Source organism: Petaurus breviceps, unplaced genomic scaffold (assembly GCF_028583685.1).
Source record: "Petaurus breviceps papuanus isolate PSGF00001 unplaced genomic scaffold, PetGlider_PUasm1.0 186, whole genome shotgun sequence".
Taxonomy (NCBI): Eukaryota; Metazoa; Chordata; class Mammalia; order Diprotodontia; family Petauridae; genus Petaurus; species Petaurus breviceps.
The window spans coordinates 43,154,785-43,172,609 of NW_027185798.1; the positions used below are offsets into that span (position 1 = coordinate 43,154,785).

The 17,825-nt window shown below is 39.8% G+C and overlaps 1 protein-coding gene across 1 annotated transcript in view; it reads right to left on the bottom strand.

Annotated features, from left to right (window-relative positions):
• Positions 1 to 9,435: 9,435 nt before the first annotated feature.
• Positions 9,436 to 17,825, bottom strand: part of LRIG2 (leucine rich repeats and immunoglobulin like domains 2) — a 41,397-nt gene continuing 33,007 nt past the window's right edge. Inside the window, exons 17-18 of the mRNA XM_069090329.1 lie at positions 16,673 to 16,963; positions 9,436 to 14,808 (exon numbers count right to left, since the gene is read on the bottom strand). Coding sequence (XP_068946430.1) covers positions 14,582 to 14,808; positions 16,673 to 16,963 — 518 coding nt within the window. The 3' untranslated portion in view covers positions 9,436 to 14,581. The remainder of the gene's footprint in view (positions 14,809 to 16,672; positions 16,964 to 17,825) is intronic.

Below are 17,825 nucleotides of genomic sequence, written 5' to 3' on the forward strand. Positions count from 1 at the left end.
GGATGGATGGATGGATGGATGGATGGATGGATGGATGGATGGATGGATGGATGGATGGAAGGATGGATGGGTGAGTGGTTTATTAAAAGCATACTATGTGTGTGCAAAGCTCTGACTGTGCTAAATAGAGAAATGAGATAGCCCCGCCCCTGAGGAGCTCACATGCTAATGCAGGAGACCACATACATTGGAGGTTTCAGCTACAAGTCAGATAGAAAAGTCCCATGAGCTATCTCAGAAGGTCGTGGGGTTCTTCTCTCTGGAGGTCGCTGTATAAACATGTATTTGTCGGGAATGTCTGTAGAAGAGATTCATATGCAGATACAAGTTGGAGTAGAAGTGCTCCAGGTCCCTTTTCAGATCTGGATTTTCTGATTCTACAGAATTGATGACCCAGTAATTTTAGCCAGAAGAGGACCGCTTGGTTTTTGTGTCATTTCAGTCATGTCTGATTCTTCATGATCCTATTTGGGGTCTTCTTGGCAAAGATATTGGAGTGGTTTGCCATTTCCTTCTCCAGCTCATTTTACAGATGAGGAAACTGAGGCAGTTAAGTGACTTGCCCAGGATCACATAGCTAGTAAATGTCTGAGGCAGAATTTTTTTTGAAGGGCAATTGGGGTTAAGTGACTTGCCCAAGGTCACATGGCTAGTTTTTGTGTGTGTGTTAAGTGTCTGAGGCCAGATTTGAACTCAGGTCCTTCTGACTCCAGGGCCAGTGCTCTATTCACTGCTCCACCTAGCCGCCCCTGAGGCAGAATTTAAACTCCTCCTGACTCCAAATCCACTTTGACACCTAACTGTCCTTGAGACACTAGGGTTAAGTGACTTGCCCAGAGTCACACAGCTAGTAAGTTTCTGAGGCCAGATTTGAACTCACAAAGAAGACTCTTCCTGACTCCAGACCTGGTACTCTATCCACTGAGCCACCTAGCTGCCCCAGAAAAGGGGCCAAAGGAGAGTTCAAATACCACATTAAATAAACCAGTACCAGGACTAAAACTTTTCCAAATTTCTCTCCAGGCTGCACTCCTGTGAGTCTCTGGCTTTTGTCAACCAAGTCACAGAAACATCTTCACCCTGAAAGTTCACATCACCTGTGGACTTCTTGTATTGGAAGCATCCTCTGCCCTAGTGCCCATTTCCTCTGCTTATCTGGTTCCTTCTCCCAGACCCTCCATTTTGAGATTGGTATCCTCAATAGTCCTGATTCTCTAAGCTTTCTCTACCATTACCCCTCTTCTATATCTGTGTCCCCCTTTCAGTTTCCTTTTTATGTACAGTCTTCTTCCATTAAAATGTAAGCTCCCTGAGGGCAAAGACTATCTTCCTTTCTGCTTACATTGGAGAGAAATGATTATTTTTCTACTATATTAATAATCAGTTATTGAATTAGCATTAAGGTTTTTCCTATTTCCTCATTCAAGGACCAGTCCCTGTAGGTCATTCAACCAGTCTCTGAAGGACAAGGCTGATAGATGAGATTGGTCTAATCCTCAGGGTACCTGCTCCAAGATGTTGGGCAGGACTCCACACAACTAGGAAACTTTACTTTTGTTTATAGTATAAATAGAAGCTAATCTAGATGAATTCCAGCCCCAAAGCAAAGGACTCCTGAGACTTACTAACCGTTCTAAAGCCTCAAGCTTAGATTGTGGGGTCCTTTTGTCTGCCCTACAGCTGAACCCATCTAAACGCATTGCCACCCCCACTTAGAATGTGAGCTCATTGAGAGTACATACTATATTGCTTTTCCATTTGTTGCACCAGGGCGTAACACATAAGTACTTAAGAAATGTACTTTTAAAATAATACACTCAGAATTAAAATAAATGGCTCAAGCAGAATCTATTATGCTTCAGATGAAGTAAAAAAAATAGAGCTAGCAATCAGACAAAGCAAAAGCAAAAATAGACCTAATTAAGAGAGACAATCATGGAAACCACATTGTATTAAAAGGTACCATAGACAAAAAAGTTATATCAAAAATGTTTATAGCAAGTTTCTCTGACAAAGGACTTATGTCTCAAATGTGTAGAGAACTGAGTCAAATTTATAAAAAAAAAAAAAATAGGGGGCAGCCAGGTAGCATAGCGAGTAAGAGCACCAGCTCCAGTGTCGGGATGACCTGGGGATCGAATCCGGGCTCCAACACTTAGCACCCACCCAGAAACACCTGGCTGTGTAACCTTGAGCAAGTTACTTAACCCCGATTGCTCATAAAAAATTAAAAAAAAATAAAAAAATAAATTTATAAAAATAAGAGCCATTCCCCAATTGATAAATGGTCAAAGGATATGAACAGGTAGTTTTCAGAAAAAGAAATCAAAGAGATCTAAAATTATATTAAAAATGCACTAAATTGGGGGCAGCTAGGTGGCACAGTGAGTAAAACACTAGCCCTGGAGTCAGGAGGACAGGAGTTCGGTTTCCAGCCTCAGACAGTTAACACCCACACAAAAACACTAGCCGTATAACCTTGGGCAAGTTACTTAATCCCAATTACCCTCCAAAAGGCAAAAAAAAAAAAAAAAATGCTCCAAATCACTATTGATTAGAGAAAGGCAAATTAAAACATCCCTAAAGTACCACCTCACACCTATCAAAAATAACAAATGCTAGAGGTGATGATGGAAAATAGGTATAACTAATAAGCTGTTGGTAGAATAATGAACTGGTTCAACTGTTTTGGAGAATAATTTGCAACCATGCCTAAAGGACCACAAAATTATGTCTACCCTTTAACCTGGCAATACCACTACTAGGTGTCTGCCCCAAATAGATCAAAGGAAAAGGAAAAAAGACTAATATATACAAAATATTTATAACAGCTCTTTTTGTGGTGGCAAAGACTTAGAAATGGATGGGATGCCTATCAATTGGGGAATGGCTGAACAAGTGGCATATGATTGTGAAGCAGTTCTATTGTGCTATAAGAAATTATTTGGGGGGTGGTTTCAGAAAAAGATGGTAAGACCTATATGAACTGATGCAAAGTAAAGTGAAAAAAAACCAGATCATTGTGCACAGTAGCAGCAAAGTTGTGATGAGCAACTGTGAAAGACTTGGCTACTCTGATCAATACAATGACCCAAGACAATTCCAAAGGGCATGTGATGACAAAATGCTATTCTCCTCCAGAGAGAGAACTGATGAACTCTTAAGTGCAAATTCAAATATTATTTTCTTGCTTTATTTTTTCATATTATGGATATATGTTTTGCATGATTTCATATGTATAATTGATATCATTTTGCTTGTCTTCTCAGTGGGTGGGGGAGGGAGAGAATTTGGAATTAGGAGAAGTGGAATTAAAAATTTAAAAAGAAAACTGTTTAAAAATAAGTAAATAAAATGTTTAAAAAGAAAAGAAGAAATATTTTTAAATTCATTTCTGGAGTCAGGAAGACTTGAGTTCAAATCAGACCTCAGATATTGACTTGCTGGATGACCATAGGCAAGTAACTTAAATTCTGTCTGCCTCAGTTTCTCCAACTATAAAACGAGGATGACAATAATAGCACTTACCTCCCAGGGCTATTGTGAGGATCCAATGAGGTAATATTTGTAAGGCACTTAGTTCAGCTCATGCTTAATAAATGCTTATTTCCTTCTTTCTTTCCTACGTGCACTCAATGGTCCAGTTAAACTGGCTTTCTTCCTCTCACATGGCATTCCATTATCTGGTGCTCCTTGGAACAAGAGATTGTACCTCATGCCTGAAATGCACTTGTTCACCTCCATCTCCTAGAATCCCTCTTGGAACAAGCCTCAGCTCAAACAATCGTTCCAACTGCCAAGGCTTTCCCCTCTGCCAAACTGCCTTGTTTTTAGTGTGTATGTGTGTGTAAAATATATATGCATCTATATACACGTGAGTGTATATGCGTATATATACACATTTTTATATGTTTCCTCTCCAATAGAATGTCAGTTCCATGAAGGTAGACATTTTCTTTCTTGTTTTTGCAATCCCAGTGCCTAGAACATAGTAGGCACTAGATAAATGCTTAGTGATAAAATATACAATAAAAAGAACCATATAATAACTCAAATTTTCATAGCACTTTAAGATTTACAAAGCACTTTATTCATGAGTTGCCTATGAGATATTCATTAGGATCACCATTTGTGAATGGGCCAGCATGTATATTGGAACATAGAGTTCACTTGGCATCAGAAAACCTAGGCTCAAATCCCATTTCTTCTACTTAATAACCGTGTGCCCTTGAATAATTCACTGGGATTCAATTTTTTCATCTGTAAAATGAGGGTTTGGGACTAGGTTACCTTGGAAGTGCCTTCTAAGACTAGATCCTATAAGAAACAAAGTATAAGACTCCCTGAGAGGTGATAGTTTCATTCATTTATCTTCTGTCAGATTAGATCACATAAGGTACCATGCAAAAGGCAAAACCTACATAAAGGTATCCTCCTTATCAGATATTTACACTCAGGGCACCAGAATGTTACAGGTGTCTTTGTGAGAGTGGATTTCAATTGCTGGATTGAATTAAAGAGTGGAAGAGAAAGTAGGAGGGAGGGAGAGAAAAAGAAGGAAAATATAAGAGGAAAGGGGTGAGAGTAGTTTGGGGAAAAGAATTAGGGTGAGTATGAAGGGAGAGAATAGGAGGAAAATAGGAGGAGGTAATGGAATATAAAAGGTGGAAAGAATGGAAAGAGAAAAATAAGAGCTAGGGACAGAATAGGAAGAAAGAAAAAAGGAAAAGGAGGGGGGAAGAAAGAAGGAATGAGGAGAGAATAAAATAGATGAGAAAACGAAGGCCATTTGCCAAGCCTTCCCTCTCCTCAGCTCCCATCACTCAGATGCCTTCTAGCACTCCCTCTTCGTTCACCATCTCACACAAAGAAATGACCCTTCTCTTTGCCAAAGTAAACCTCTGTACGTGCACAAGTGATCTCATTCTATCCCATCTTCTCCAACATATTATCCTTTCTGTCATCCCCATTCTCTCACTAATCTTCAACTACTCCTTATCTGTTAGGTGCTTCCTACTGTTTAAAAATATGCCCATGCCTCCCCCATCCTAAAATCCTTCACCCAATGCATTCATCCCATATGTCTTCTCTCTTTCATGGTTCTCTGAGGAGGTCATTTACAAATAGTGCTTCTGTCTCCACTTTCTTCTCTCTCCCTTCTGAATTCTCTAGTCTGGCTCTTTCCAAAGTTATCAGTGATCTCTTTCTTATTTGCCAAATCTATGTTCAATTCTCTTTCTTCCTGATCTCTGCAGCTTTTGACACTGGGGAACATCCCTTTCTCCTTGATAATCTCTTCTCGGTAGGCTTTCAAGACTGCTCTCACCTGGTTTTTCTCATACCTGTCTTGCTTTTCATTCACCTTTGCTGGGTCTTCAAGTCACACCACTTACAGTGGGCATTCCACATGGAGCTGTCCTGGGTCTTCTCCCTCTATCGTATTTCTTTTGATGATATCATCAGCTCCCATGGATTCAATTATCATCTCCATACTAATGATTTTCAAATCTACTTAGCCCAGTTTTAACCTCTCTGTTGACCTCACATCTTCAACTGCCTAGTGGATATCTCAAATTGGATGTCTCATAGACATCTTAAACTCAACACACCCAAAACAGGGCTTTTTATCTTCCCCTCCAAACACTTTCTATCTTCCAAACTAGTACTGTCAAGGTACCACAGCCCCCCCAGTCACCCAGGCTCATAATCGAGGCATTGTCCTCTACGCCTCTCTCGCTCTCGCTCCCCACATCTGATTGGCTGCCACAGCCTGTCAATTCTCCCTTTGCAGCGTGCCCCATACATGCGCCTCCTCTCTCTCCTGCAACACTACCACCACCTGGATGCAGGTCCTTATCACCTCTCTCCTGGACTATTACAGTGACCTGCTCATCTGGTCTCCCTCCCTCCAGTATCTCTCCCCTCCATTCAACTACGAAAGAGATTTTCCTAAACCATGTCAACCTGTATTCAGAGGCTTCCTGCTACCTCCAGGATCAAATATAAATTCTTCTGCTTGGCTTTTACAAGCCCTTCAAAACTGACCCCTTTCTACCTTTAGAGTCTTCTTATACCTTACTCCTCTCTCTTACTACACAATCCAATGGCACTGGCCTCCTTCCTCTTCCTTGAATATACATTCCATCTTCTGAGTTCATGTATTTTCACTGGCTAGCACCCATATCTGGAATATTTTTCATCTCTGTCATCCATCTTCCCAAGCTTCTAGGCATAAGGTACAACCAGAGAAAATGTCCAGAGACAAGAGATGAAGAGTCTTGTGCTAGGAGGAGCCAGAAGATCAGTGTCACTGGATCAAAGAGTCAAGAAATATAAGAAGATTGGAAGGGTAGGAGGGAGATACGTTATGAAGGGCTTTGAATGCCAAAGAGAGGAATTGGTATTTACTCCTTGTAGTAATAGGAAGCCACTGGAGTTTATTGGGAGGCTGGGAGGACAAACATGATCAGACCTGAGCTTTAGGAAATCACTTTAATGGTTGAATGGAGGATAGATTATAGTGGGGAGAATTGTGAAGCAGGCTATTACAATAGTCCGGAGTGAGATGATCAGGATCTGTATCAGAGTAGTAGAGAGCAGCACAAGTCAGAGGACAGAAGGGGTCCTCTATGAGAGATGTTGCAAAGGTAAAACCAACAGGCCTTGGCCACAGACTGGATATGGAGCGAGTCAGTGAGGAATCCAGGATGATTCCTAGGTTGTGAGTCTGAGGGACCAGGGGGATGGCGTTATCCTCCACAGGAATAGGGAAGGTAGAAGGTGGGGGAGAATAATAAGTTCTGTCTTGGACATACTGCATTTAAGATGTCTACTGGACATCCAATTTGAGATGTCTGAAAGGATTTGGAGATGCAAGATTAGAGGTCAGCAGGGAGATTGGGGCAGGAAAGGTAGATCTGAAAATCCATCCGCATAGAGATAGTGATTCAATCTATGGGAGCTAATGAGAATAATATAGGAGAAGAGAAGAGAGCCCAGAACAGAACCAGAGGTACACCTGTGATTAAAGGACTGGATGTGGAAGAGGATCTGGCAAAAGAGACAGAGAAGATGAGGTCTGATAGGTAAGAGAAGAACCAAGAGACAGTGGGGTCCTGAACACCTAAAAGGAAGAGAGTGATTAAGTGTCAAAAGCTTCATAGAAGTCAAGGAGGATGAGGATTAAGAAAAGGCTATTGGATTTAGCAACTAAGAGATCTTTGGCAACTTTGGAGAGGGCAATTTTGGTGGAATGATAAGGTTAGAAGCCAGATTGTAAGGGGTTAAGAAGAAAGAGGAGAGTAAATAGTATAGATGCCTTTTCAATGAGTTTAGCTACAAAGGGCAGAGAGACATACAGTGATAGTGAGAATCCTACCTCCAAATTCCTTCACTAAGAGCATGCATATTTAGTGAGCACAGGGCTTTCAAAGTCAAGGATTCAGGTCAGAGACAGCAGTTATTCCTGGCATTTGAAGATGACAGTTCTCATTTATACTCTTCAACAGCTTGACTATTTTTCTGACATGTCTGGTGCCGCCCAAAATAAATAATTCCTACTAAGATGATCACCACTGACCTTGACCTATTGTTTTTCTTTTAGGGAGATTCAAATTTGCCTTGATGAAGCTTATCTGTGTGATCTTGTGAAGAAGAGAGCATCCACTCCACTCAGGAAACTGCACATATTTAAATACCTAATTTCTCCTGGGCTGTGATGAACCTTTTAGCCTGAAAGCACTTACCTTTGACTGCTCCATATAACTCCAGACTTTGTTCCTAGACCTACTCTGCTGATTACCTCTTCTCACAATCAGGTTGGTTCTCTGGACTCATGTGAGCATCAGTAAGCACTGCCCACAGGCCTTTGGATTTTTAGTGTAAGGCTCAGAACATGCAGTCTATCAAAGCAATATCAAAGCAAATGGATGGGTGCATCCATCTAGCCTGACTCTCCTTCTGGGGACAGAAATATTTAAATAGCAAAAGCTTGTATCTGGATAGTGCAGTTCTCAACATGCTAGCAACCAAGAATTGTCAAAGAGAAACATATCTTCAGAATGCAAGATGACTTGGAAAAAGCAGGCTGGTCACACAGTGAGAGGAAGACATAACTGGTGGGTGTCTTACATGGATGGCCATAGATCTTCTGGGCAATGCTGAACTAAGGCAAGCATAGTGGGTTGAGCCCCAGCGGAAGATGTATAGGGAGATACAAGTGAGCGAGCAAATATGGATTTGGATTCTACATTAATGAGAACACAGATGTGTTGATTTTATTGTTGTTCAGTTCTAATATTGGGTTTTAGAGGAAAGAAGATAACAAGGATTTAACTATCAAGGACTTAACCATTTTTAAAAGTGACTTCTAGAATATACCTACCCTGGGGTGTAATCAGCCCAATCCCTTTCTTTTTTCCCTTTCTCTATTGCTCTGTAAAACAGGTGTTAAATGCAAAACTCCCAGGAACCCCCAAACCATATTAAAATGAAATTGGGAAATATTTAACAAAATAAATAAAAATCCAATAAAACATAGATGTTAATTTGTGGTTTTCTAAGTCAATCCCCTGCAGGGATCTATTTTCATTTGAATTTGACACCACTGCTGGACAGTGACTGCTGGCACTGGCCCAAAAGATTCTTTGCACTGGGTGCATTTTATTAGTGTGGCTGACTACATTTCAGAAAGACTTGGAAGAGGAAAGAAATACTATTTTTGGAAAATGTTAACTACAAATTAGTAAGGTTTCATTTTTTGCACTTTATTGAAATTTAAATTAAAAGGATTCATTCAAATGCCTTCCTCTGACCTTTGTATTGGGAGAGGTTTTTTCCTCTGGAGAAGTAATTATTGAACACCCACTGTATTTAAGACGTGCTGGGTACCATTTTTTATTCATTCAATAAATGCCATAGGGTACAAAAGTCATCTCTGACTTTATGGGCAGATAATTCTTATAATAATAAAGCTATGAATGATAATATATAAAATACATAACACATAATACTATATAATAAAATAAATTATAATAAAGTTCTGAAGCTTTAAGGTTTGTAATAACTCTCCACCTTTTGTCTGTCACTCTATTTGGTGAGTGTTTACGATCTTAAAGCCAAAGCATCGCCCCTAGAAGGGGATCGAGTTGGAAGCCTGGGTTCTAATTTTGGCTCTTACTTTCTACCAGTGTAATGTTAAACAAGTTATTCTCTTCCTAGAACTGTTCCCTCATCTGTAAAGTGAAAGAATTGGTCCAGACTATTTCTAAGGTCCTCCCAGGCCTGATATTGTGAAACAGTGAGAAAACAGGACAACCTCTTATTTTTTTTACTTGAACACAATGTTAGTTTTTCAAATGCCACTCCCTCAATTGAATGAAATCACTTTAAAATGACCAGTTTTCACTCTCATACAGCAGAGAAATGACAAGGGAATCAGAACAGTACTTTTGTTTTATTGAAGACATATTACAATAGACAAATATTATACATGCTATACAAAATATACATTCTTATAGGTGAGAAAATATAAATACCAGGAAAGGGCAACATCAAACCAGGACAACTTGACTGACACCTCTCTTTGGGTACAACTGGTTCTACAGCTGCTATTACTTTGGCATCCTCTGATAGAGAGTGGGAAGGGAAGGGGGATCAGGCTGGGAGGGTGCTGGGGAATGGAGAAGATATGTAAAGGTCAGAAATGTGTCCATTATCAATGAAAAGGCTACTTTATCACCAGTTGAAGTACCCTTGAGCTCTATCTTGGATAGATACACATTTCCTTGAAGATACAGTAACAGCTGATAATGAAACAAAGTTCACTTCGCCAATTGTATCTTTAAAATACAGATATACATAGAGATTCCCAGCTTCCTTTTCCCTGTATTATCTTGATTTGTGATCAGGCCTTGTCAAGGAGTTCACCATCTATTCAGGAGTTCACCATCTATTCCAGCCTACGAGGGACCTGGGTTTTCAAGCTCTGATTGGGGTTATCAACTTCTAGAACACCAGTTAACTTGAAACTTTTCATTTTATAAGTCAGTGAAGAAGGTGGTGGGTGGTGTTTTTTTTTTCTTTAAGACAAGCCTAGATATTGGTTGTGACTGATTATGATTCAAATAAATTAAAAAAAAAAAAGTTAAAGGGCAAAATCAGGGGATGTGGAAGGACAAAATTCATTTGCCAAGCAAAAAGGGGAACAATAAGGAAAACAAGGCATTATTTCCAAATAAAGAGATATGGGATATCAGCTTGACCTTACAAGGGCCAATGTCATGGTGACCTTTAAATAATGTAAAGCAACAAAGCAAAATAAGGAAAGTATGAATTCTTAGTGTTACATTTGCATTCTGGAATTTTTAGATTTCAGCATGTAAACAGAAAAGAGTTAGAAACAATTATTAGAACATCTGGGTACAACACTGAAGAACACAGGTCACTCTGGACTAATCAGGAAGGAGAATAAAAGTGATTACCATGACAATAAAAACACGTGAAACTGGGTGTTTTAGCACACACTGGATATTACCATTTGTTGGAGGCCTTGCAGAGGGGTTTCATTTACCAGACAGGTGCTTGGACTGGATGACCTCGGTCATCCCTTTTTAGCTCAAAGAGCAGCATGGGCTACATAAAACATAAGATCAATATGTTTTTTTTTTTTTAAGTTGGATATTAGGCTCCTAATTCCACCTTCCCCGCCAATGTAACATTTTCTGGTGATTCACAGGATTTAGAACTAACTTGGTAGGACCTTAGAGCTTACCTAGTCTTACTCCCTATTTCACAGATGAGAAAATGAGAGAAATTAAATGACTTGCCCTGGGGTTACAAAGATAGGAAACAGGAGAGCCCAGAATTTGAACTGTGTTTGTCTAATGCCAAATCTTTCCACTTATTCACATTTTGTGGATTTAAAGACTAAAATACAAGGGGGAAAAGGATCCAAGCCATGGTTTTATAGTGGGTAAAAGTCCATGTGGCAGAACAAGAAATGGTGGGATTATCAAAATCCCCTGAAAATGTGGGAATTTCATAGAAATCATAATTGGAAGGGACCTGAAAGGTCACCTATATCAAACCTCCTTCCTAATGTAGGAATCTTTTCCATAATATCCCTCACAGAGTGTCAGTCAGCCTATACTTGAAGGATTTCTCACTGTACTGAGGCAGGCCACTCCATTTTTGTATAGTTCTGATAAACAAAAAAACAAAAAACTTCCTTACAGTGAACTGACAGTTATCTGCTGAATTTACATCCATAAGATCTGTGTTCAAATTTCTGCTTAATACTATCTATGTGACCTTGGGCAAGTCACAATCTCTTTGGGACTCATTTTCTTCATCTGCAAGTGGTTGGCCTAGTTGACATATTAGGTCCCTTCCAGCATCAAACCCATGAACCCATCACTTAATGCTTCTATTTCTGCCCTATTACATTGTCCAATTCCCCTTCCCCAACATTTTTGACAGACTGGAATAAAGTCTGAACTGCCAACATCCTGAGGTCCCTTTTCATCTTCAAAGTGATATATGGAAACAACCAATATCGCACAGATTAATCACATATTTTGATAACACTCCAGGGGCAGACAAATATTTAATTGGTCTCCTAATACCATCTATCTTAGAGAAGTTTGAGTTGTTAGGGAATGAGATTGAGAAAACGGATTTGTAACAGGAAGCCAAATAACTCAGCTAGGCCTAACAGCCTATGTTACGGCAAGCCTTGGGTAACTAGGAAAATAATGCTTACTTTTTTTCAGGTGAAATCAGGTAATCAATCAGTCAAGAGATAAAAATGGATGAATTAGGAACACTTGCTTATCCTACTGAAAGGCAGTGATCAGAAAAATACAACCCTGAGCACTTCAGTTTGCCTCGGAGCTAAGCAAGGATGCTTGTTATAGTAGCATCAGGCAGACATTACGCTATTGAGAACAAACACTGACAGCCGCTAAATTTGTTTGAACTGTGTGGTTAAATTGCTGCCAGAGCATTAGTACTGTCATTAGGCCAAAAACATACGTACAAGGAAGCCTCTGTAATGCCTGCTTCTAGGGCAAGCATGGAGTCATTAAGCTAGCCAAATTTGCTTCTTTTTAGAGCTGAGCTAGTTCTGCCCCTTCTCCAGATTCACTAAGTCACTGAAGTGGAAAAACAGGGGAAGACTGGAATGAACTGAAGCAAAGTGAAATGAGCAGAACCAGGAGAACATAGTAACAGGAACACAGTAATAGGAATAGTATACAACGATCAAAGATCATTCTAAAGAGTTTATGATGGAAAATGCTATCCAACTCCAGAGAAATAACTGATGGAGTCTGAACACAGATCTAAGTGTACTTTTTTAAAACTTCATTTTTCTTCATTTTTGGTTTTGGTTTTTTTTTTTGGGGGGGGGGTTAATTTGCATGACCACACATGTATAATCTATATCAAATTGCTTGCCTTCTCAAGGAGAGGAAGAGGAAGGAGGAAAGGAAGTCTAGAATTCAAAATTTTAAAAGACAAATGTTAAAAATTATTTTCATGTGCAATTGGAAAAAAAAACCACCAAAATATAAAAATCTTCACCGGAAAAAAAAAGTTACTGAAGAGACCTAAGGATCCCAGGAATAGAATGCAAAGGTTTTAGGCTGACGAGTTAGAAGGTGCCCTCCTTAGGGTAGGAAGGAACCACGGACTGGAGAAGTGTAAGTCATTCTTGGGAGGGTGGTGAGTGGATAAGTTACAGTCTAGAAATAAGCAGGGGCTGAGCCATGTACAATCACTTTGGCTAATGAGGGACACTCTTTCAGGCTCATTACCATGCTACCATTCCTGCTGCAGAGGAAGAATCAGGGACGTTGGTGCAAGGACCACCACAAAACCTAAATGGTTCTGTGAAAACTGCTTTTCTTCATGTAGTGTTGGTCTTTCTTGGATCAGGAAGAGAACCCTTCAAAGTGGCTCATATTATAACAAGAAGGGGACAAGAAGGGGAGGGATAAGAAGCGGGCCTGTCATTCAAAAAACTTCTAAATGAAGAGATTTTTTGAGAGGTGATTCTAAGTGAAAGAGTCCACTTAGTAGTCTTATGTCAGGGAAGAAAGGAAATAACAAAGGAAAGGTAGTATTATCCAATCAAGAAAGTGCTAGTAAGTAAAGGAAACCTAAGAATTAAAAATAAATCAATGAAACTTAGCTGAAATTATTGGTGGACGGCAAGGAAATCTTTATGACAATCTACATCTTCTTGAGAAGCACATTAAACAGAACATTTTAGTAAGACAATTGGTGACTGACCTCCCTTCAAATGGCTCAAACCATAATTGGGTTAGGGACCAGACAGGACCACAAGAAGAGACTTAGAAGCTACAAGGAAAACAGAAGTGTGCAACATTGTTTTTCTTTGCCCACTTAAAGCCATTAGCTTACAGACAAAATTTTTAGTAACCAGAAATATCACTTGTTGCGGAAAGTTAATCTGCCTTAAATCTCATATACACAAACACTGAGTCAATAGCTTCTCCACCTACAGCTTCTCTGTACTCTATTTCCTTCTGCATCCAAGGTCAAGCTTTGGCTATGTGTAGTACACTTTATGTCATTCTCCGCCTATTTTGAAAGGAATGTCTTTGGTCAAACAGGTTTTCCTCAACCCTACAAGTACATGGCTAGTAGAACAAGACAAGTCTTTTGGATCCAAAGCACAGAACCACCTGAGGTTTACAAGATGAAAAGAAACAACTTTGAGGACAAACAATCTGTCCACAGAAGAAAAAACAGTGTGAATTTCTGCCCATGAAAACACTGCAGAAAGCCTTAGTTACCCCAGGGATGGCTGTCTCTATGTAAATTATCATGAGGTACCCTGCTTACATACACAGACTTCTTAATCAGTAAGAAGTTTTCAATGCAAATTCTTTTAACTTTCCTATAAAACCCATTTCTGGTCTGTTAAGCAGCTGTCAAAATAACATAGAATATTACATAATGTTGGCATATTAAAAAAATATTTACATTAAGTGGACATTTTACATGTAGTGAATACAAAAAATATTTATAAGTGAATATGTATTTACAACTGCTGTCCTGGTCTGACAGGGTCAGAAACTTAAAACGCAAAGCCCTAAACTTGGTACCAGTCTGCCAAAACAAGGATGTAATTCTTGTTTGTGGCCATGAAAAAGAAAGCACCAGCTCAAAGGTAGGCTTACGCTTACAGAAAAACTCGATGCACACTTTTAGAAGGTCTTCTCAGAAGACCAAGTAAAACAGCCAAGCTCTCTCTGGATAGTAAGCAGCAATCTCATTCTTCCAACCTGCACGTGTCCCACTGGGCCCAGAAGAAATGGTGGTTGTACTAGTCACGTACTTGGGTCCTCTCTCGATCTGATGCGACCTAAGAGACAAGCAAGGTGGGCTCCTCCGTCCTCTTTAGTGACCAGCTCACTTGGCCCACTCAGTTGTACTTGTAAACATGACAGGAAAGCAAAGGTGAACCTTGGGGTTTCCTCTGAACTCTGAGGTAGTACATACACAGCTGGGGATTGGAGTGTGTGCCCACACGCCAGTCTGAGTGGGGAGTATTTCATGTAGCCTCACTGCCATCTTGCACATTCTGAGTCCTGCTGAAGTCAAAGATGTGGCCTTGAAGCCTGTGACAGGGTCTGGGGGAAGCAGAATGGTCCTCATCACTTTCTGTCAGGTTCTCATTTTGGAGAAGTCGTGGTGACTCAAGGACTGGTTGCTGAGAAAAGTGAGATTGTGGGAGTCCTAGTTCTTTGTTTATGCCCCATAAAGGCGGCTGTGATGTTTCTAAGAATAAAATACCAAAGAAGATAATACGAGATCAAAATTCATTTTTAATGACTTTTTTCCTTTTCCTTTCTTAAACCAATTTTTTTTTTAATAAGGCTTTTCAGTATTCCTCAATACATTAAAGAAACACTATTTATGGGGCTAACTTTAGCACCCCATTCCATTCCTACTTCCTCCACCTAAATCAGGAGTGCAAGACCTTTCACTTTGGCACTTCTCTCATAAAAATACAGCATTCCCTCTAAAGTACATGGAAACATTAGACTCCAAATGACACTGACCACCACCCCCAAGCACTTGCAGAATTCAGTGTTTATTTATTTAATTTAAACTGTCATGCCATAAATGGTAAATCCCTGATTTGGTATAGACAATTCACTCTGACAAGAAACCCATGGTAAGCACTATGCATCGCCCTCCCCCTCCCTGTCCATGTGACAAAAAAGTTAGTACTGAAAAGATTATCCACATAGTGTCTCCTGAAAGAAAGCTTTTCTGACAGGTAGAGATTTCAATTAGATTTCTCCTCTACTTGGCTCTACTCATAGTGCACTGCTAGGCAGAAATAAGGTGCTTTTTTCCCCCTTGGGACACTGTTAACAATGTGTTGTATTAACTCTATGCTCTCTGTTTGGGACTAGAAAGTCAGATACCAATGAAAATCATTCAGAAACAAAAATGGAATACGTTAAGAACAAGACAACCTTTAGAACAATTATGAATGGACAAATAAAGTCAAAGGACTCTAACCTGCTATTTTCCTTATTTGGAAAAATAAACTAACAAAGGCAACTAAAGCTAAGCAAAATCACAGAGATTGTTGTATCTGTTTGTATTATTCATATCCACTACCCTGTCTTCTGGGGAGAAAGACAATGACCAAGGCCCTGGCTAATTTCTTTCCCTGAGCAGTGGCAGTAATGACAAATGATGGGTATACTTTCAACAATGGCACTCTTCTGACTTAGGAATGCCATTTCTACCCCACAAAAAACCCTTAGTCTCTTCCACACAGAGGCCTGGGGAAACGCTTCCTCTCTGATAACTGAACACAGCTTAACTATAGCCCCATACACTCTGCAGTGTGTGCATATTCCCCCATCTTCTCCTCTTCCTCAGCCGCCCCCAGCTTGGAATCATCCTGCCCTTCACCAAAAGATCTGGGCTGGCAAAAGACTGGGTGAAAAAGAGGTCCTTTAAAGGTGCTTTTCAGGTGCCAAGTACAAAGCTTGGTTTCATTCACTCACTCAGTAATCCAACAAACATTTAGCAAGAGCCCAAGTACAAGGTATTAGGTGTTCTACTCTGGCAGTTTTGGGGAAAATTACTGCCTTACTCCCTCCCTCACCCAATCTGTTACTCTGTGGTATATCCCCAAATCAGAGCAGCCCTGAGCATATCCCACAAAAAAAAATTAGGAAACTGGCAAGTGAGAAAAATATTTCATATTTAACTCATAGTATCTAGAAGCTGCTACAGTCAACTGAGTGGAAACTTTTTACTCTTCTCAATGACACTACCAAAAAAGGAAGGATTTTTCAATCTTCCTACTACAAATTTTAAACTTTATTCATTTTTATTCCACTAAAAATAAAAGATGAGAAAGACACACATTTTCTGACCAAGCCCAAATTCTTATATACTCTGTGAATTTGTTAGCAACCAAAAATTTTATTCTCAGTCTTACAAGAAAGAGTTCTAGTTTATAGCACAAAATTCAGCATTACGAAAGTAGCCAAACACTCCATCAAACCAATTCATTTGGCACAATGCCAAAGGTACTATTAGGTTCAAAGTTAAAAACTCAAGGCAAAGAAAGTAACTCTTGAGAGAAGAAAACAAAATATCACATAAGCCTTACCATTGCTCATCTGTGTGCATACAAGTGCCTTCTCGTTTATCCTGTCATGGTTGGTGAGGAAGCCTGACATGTCTCTGTCTCCTGAAGATATTAAGGTGCCCACAGCCCCAACTTCTGAGGAAGGATGTATCAAAGAAGCCTCCTGGGGCATCTGGACCATGAGGCTAGATAGCGTTTGATCCAGACCATCCTCTTCAGTGATATAAGTGTATGGACAATACTCTCTAGTCCTGGAGTAGATGTTGGCATTGTCATAACAATCCGAGCAGATCACCCGGCTGCCACTACCACCTGATGACAACATGGGAAAAACCAAAACATTCCTTACTTGAGAAGTGAAGCAGCCAAGCCCTTGTCTTCCTGCTCAATCATGATTTTGTGAAATTATGATGAAATCAAAGGAGCTGAGACAAAGCTGGCATCATAGCCTAAGACACACCTCTGGGCTGTGCGAACAAACCAAGGACTGAGAAGCTGTGAGCTCATTTTATGAAACTCTCACATCAAACTAGGCAATGCTAGCTTCCAGATAAAAGCCTGCAAGGATTTGGGATGGAAACACAATCTCAACAATTTGTGTTACCGGCATTTTTTTTAGAACACATTTTTCCCCTTCCTGGGATAACACTTTGGTTTGGCAAACCCTGCAAAGGCTTCATTCCGACCCTTGCAAGTAGATATTTTGCCTATTTCTGGCAATTCAGACTTTTCTTTACTGGAGTCAGCATGGTACAACAGAAAGAACACTGGCTCTGTAGTCAAGAAAAACCTGGGTTCAAATCCTGCTTCTCACAATTAATCTTGGGAAAGTCAGGTAACCTCACTGGGACCCCAATTTCATCCTTTATAAAATGAAGGGGCTGTGCTAGATGGTCTTTGAGATACCTAACAGCTCTAAATCTATGACCCTGTGATCTCTGCCTGTCAAGAATTTCTGTCTATTGTGGAGAGGGAAAGACTTTATGACTAAACAAGAATTAGAAAACATTATAAAATAGACAATTTTGACATGAAATTGAAAAGCTTCTGTACAAACAAAGCCAATGTAACCAAGATTAAGAGGGAGGTGGGAAATTGGGAAAGAATCTTTACAACCAATGTCTCTGACAAAGGACTCATTTCTAAAATATACAGAGAATTGAATCAAATTCTA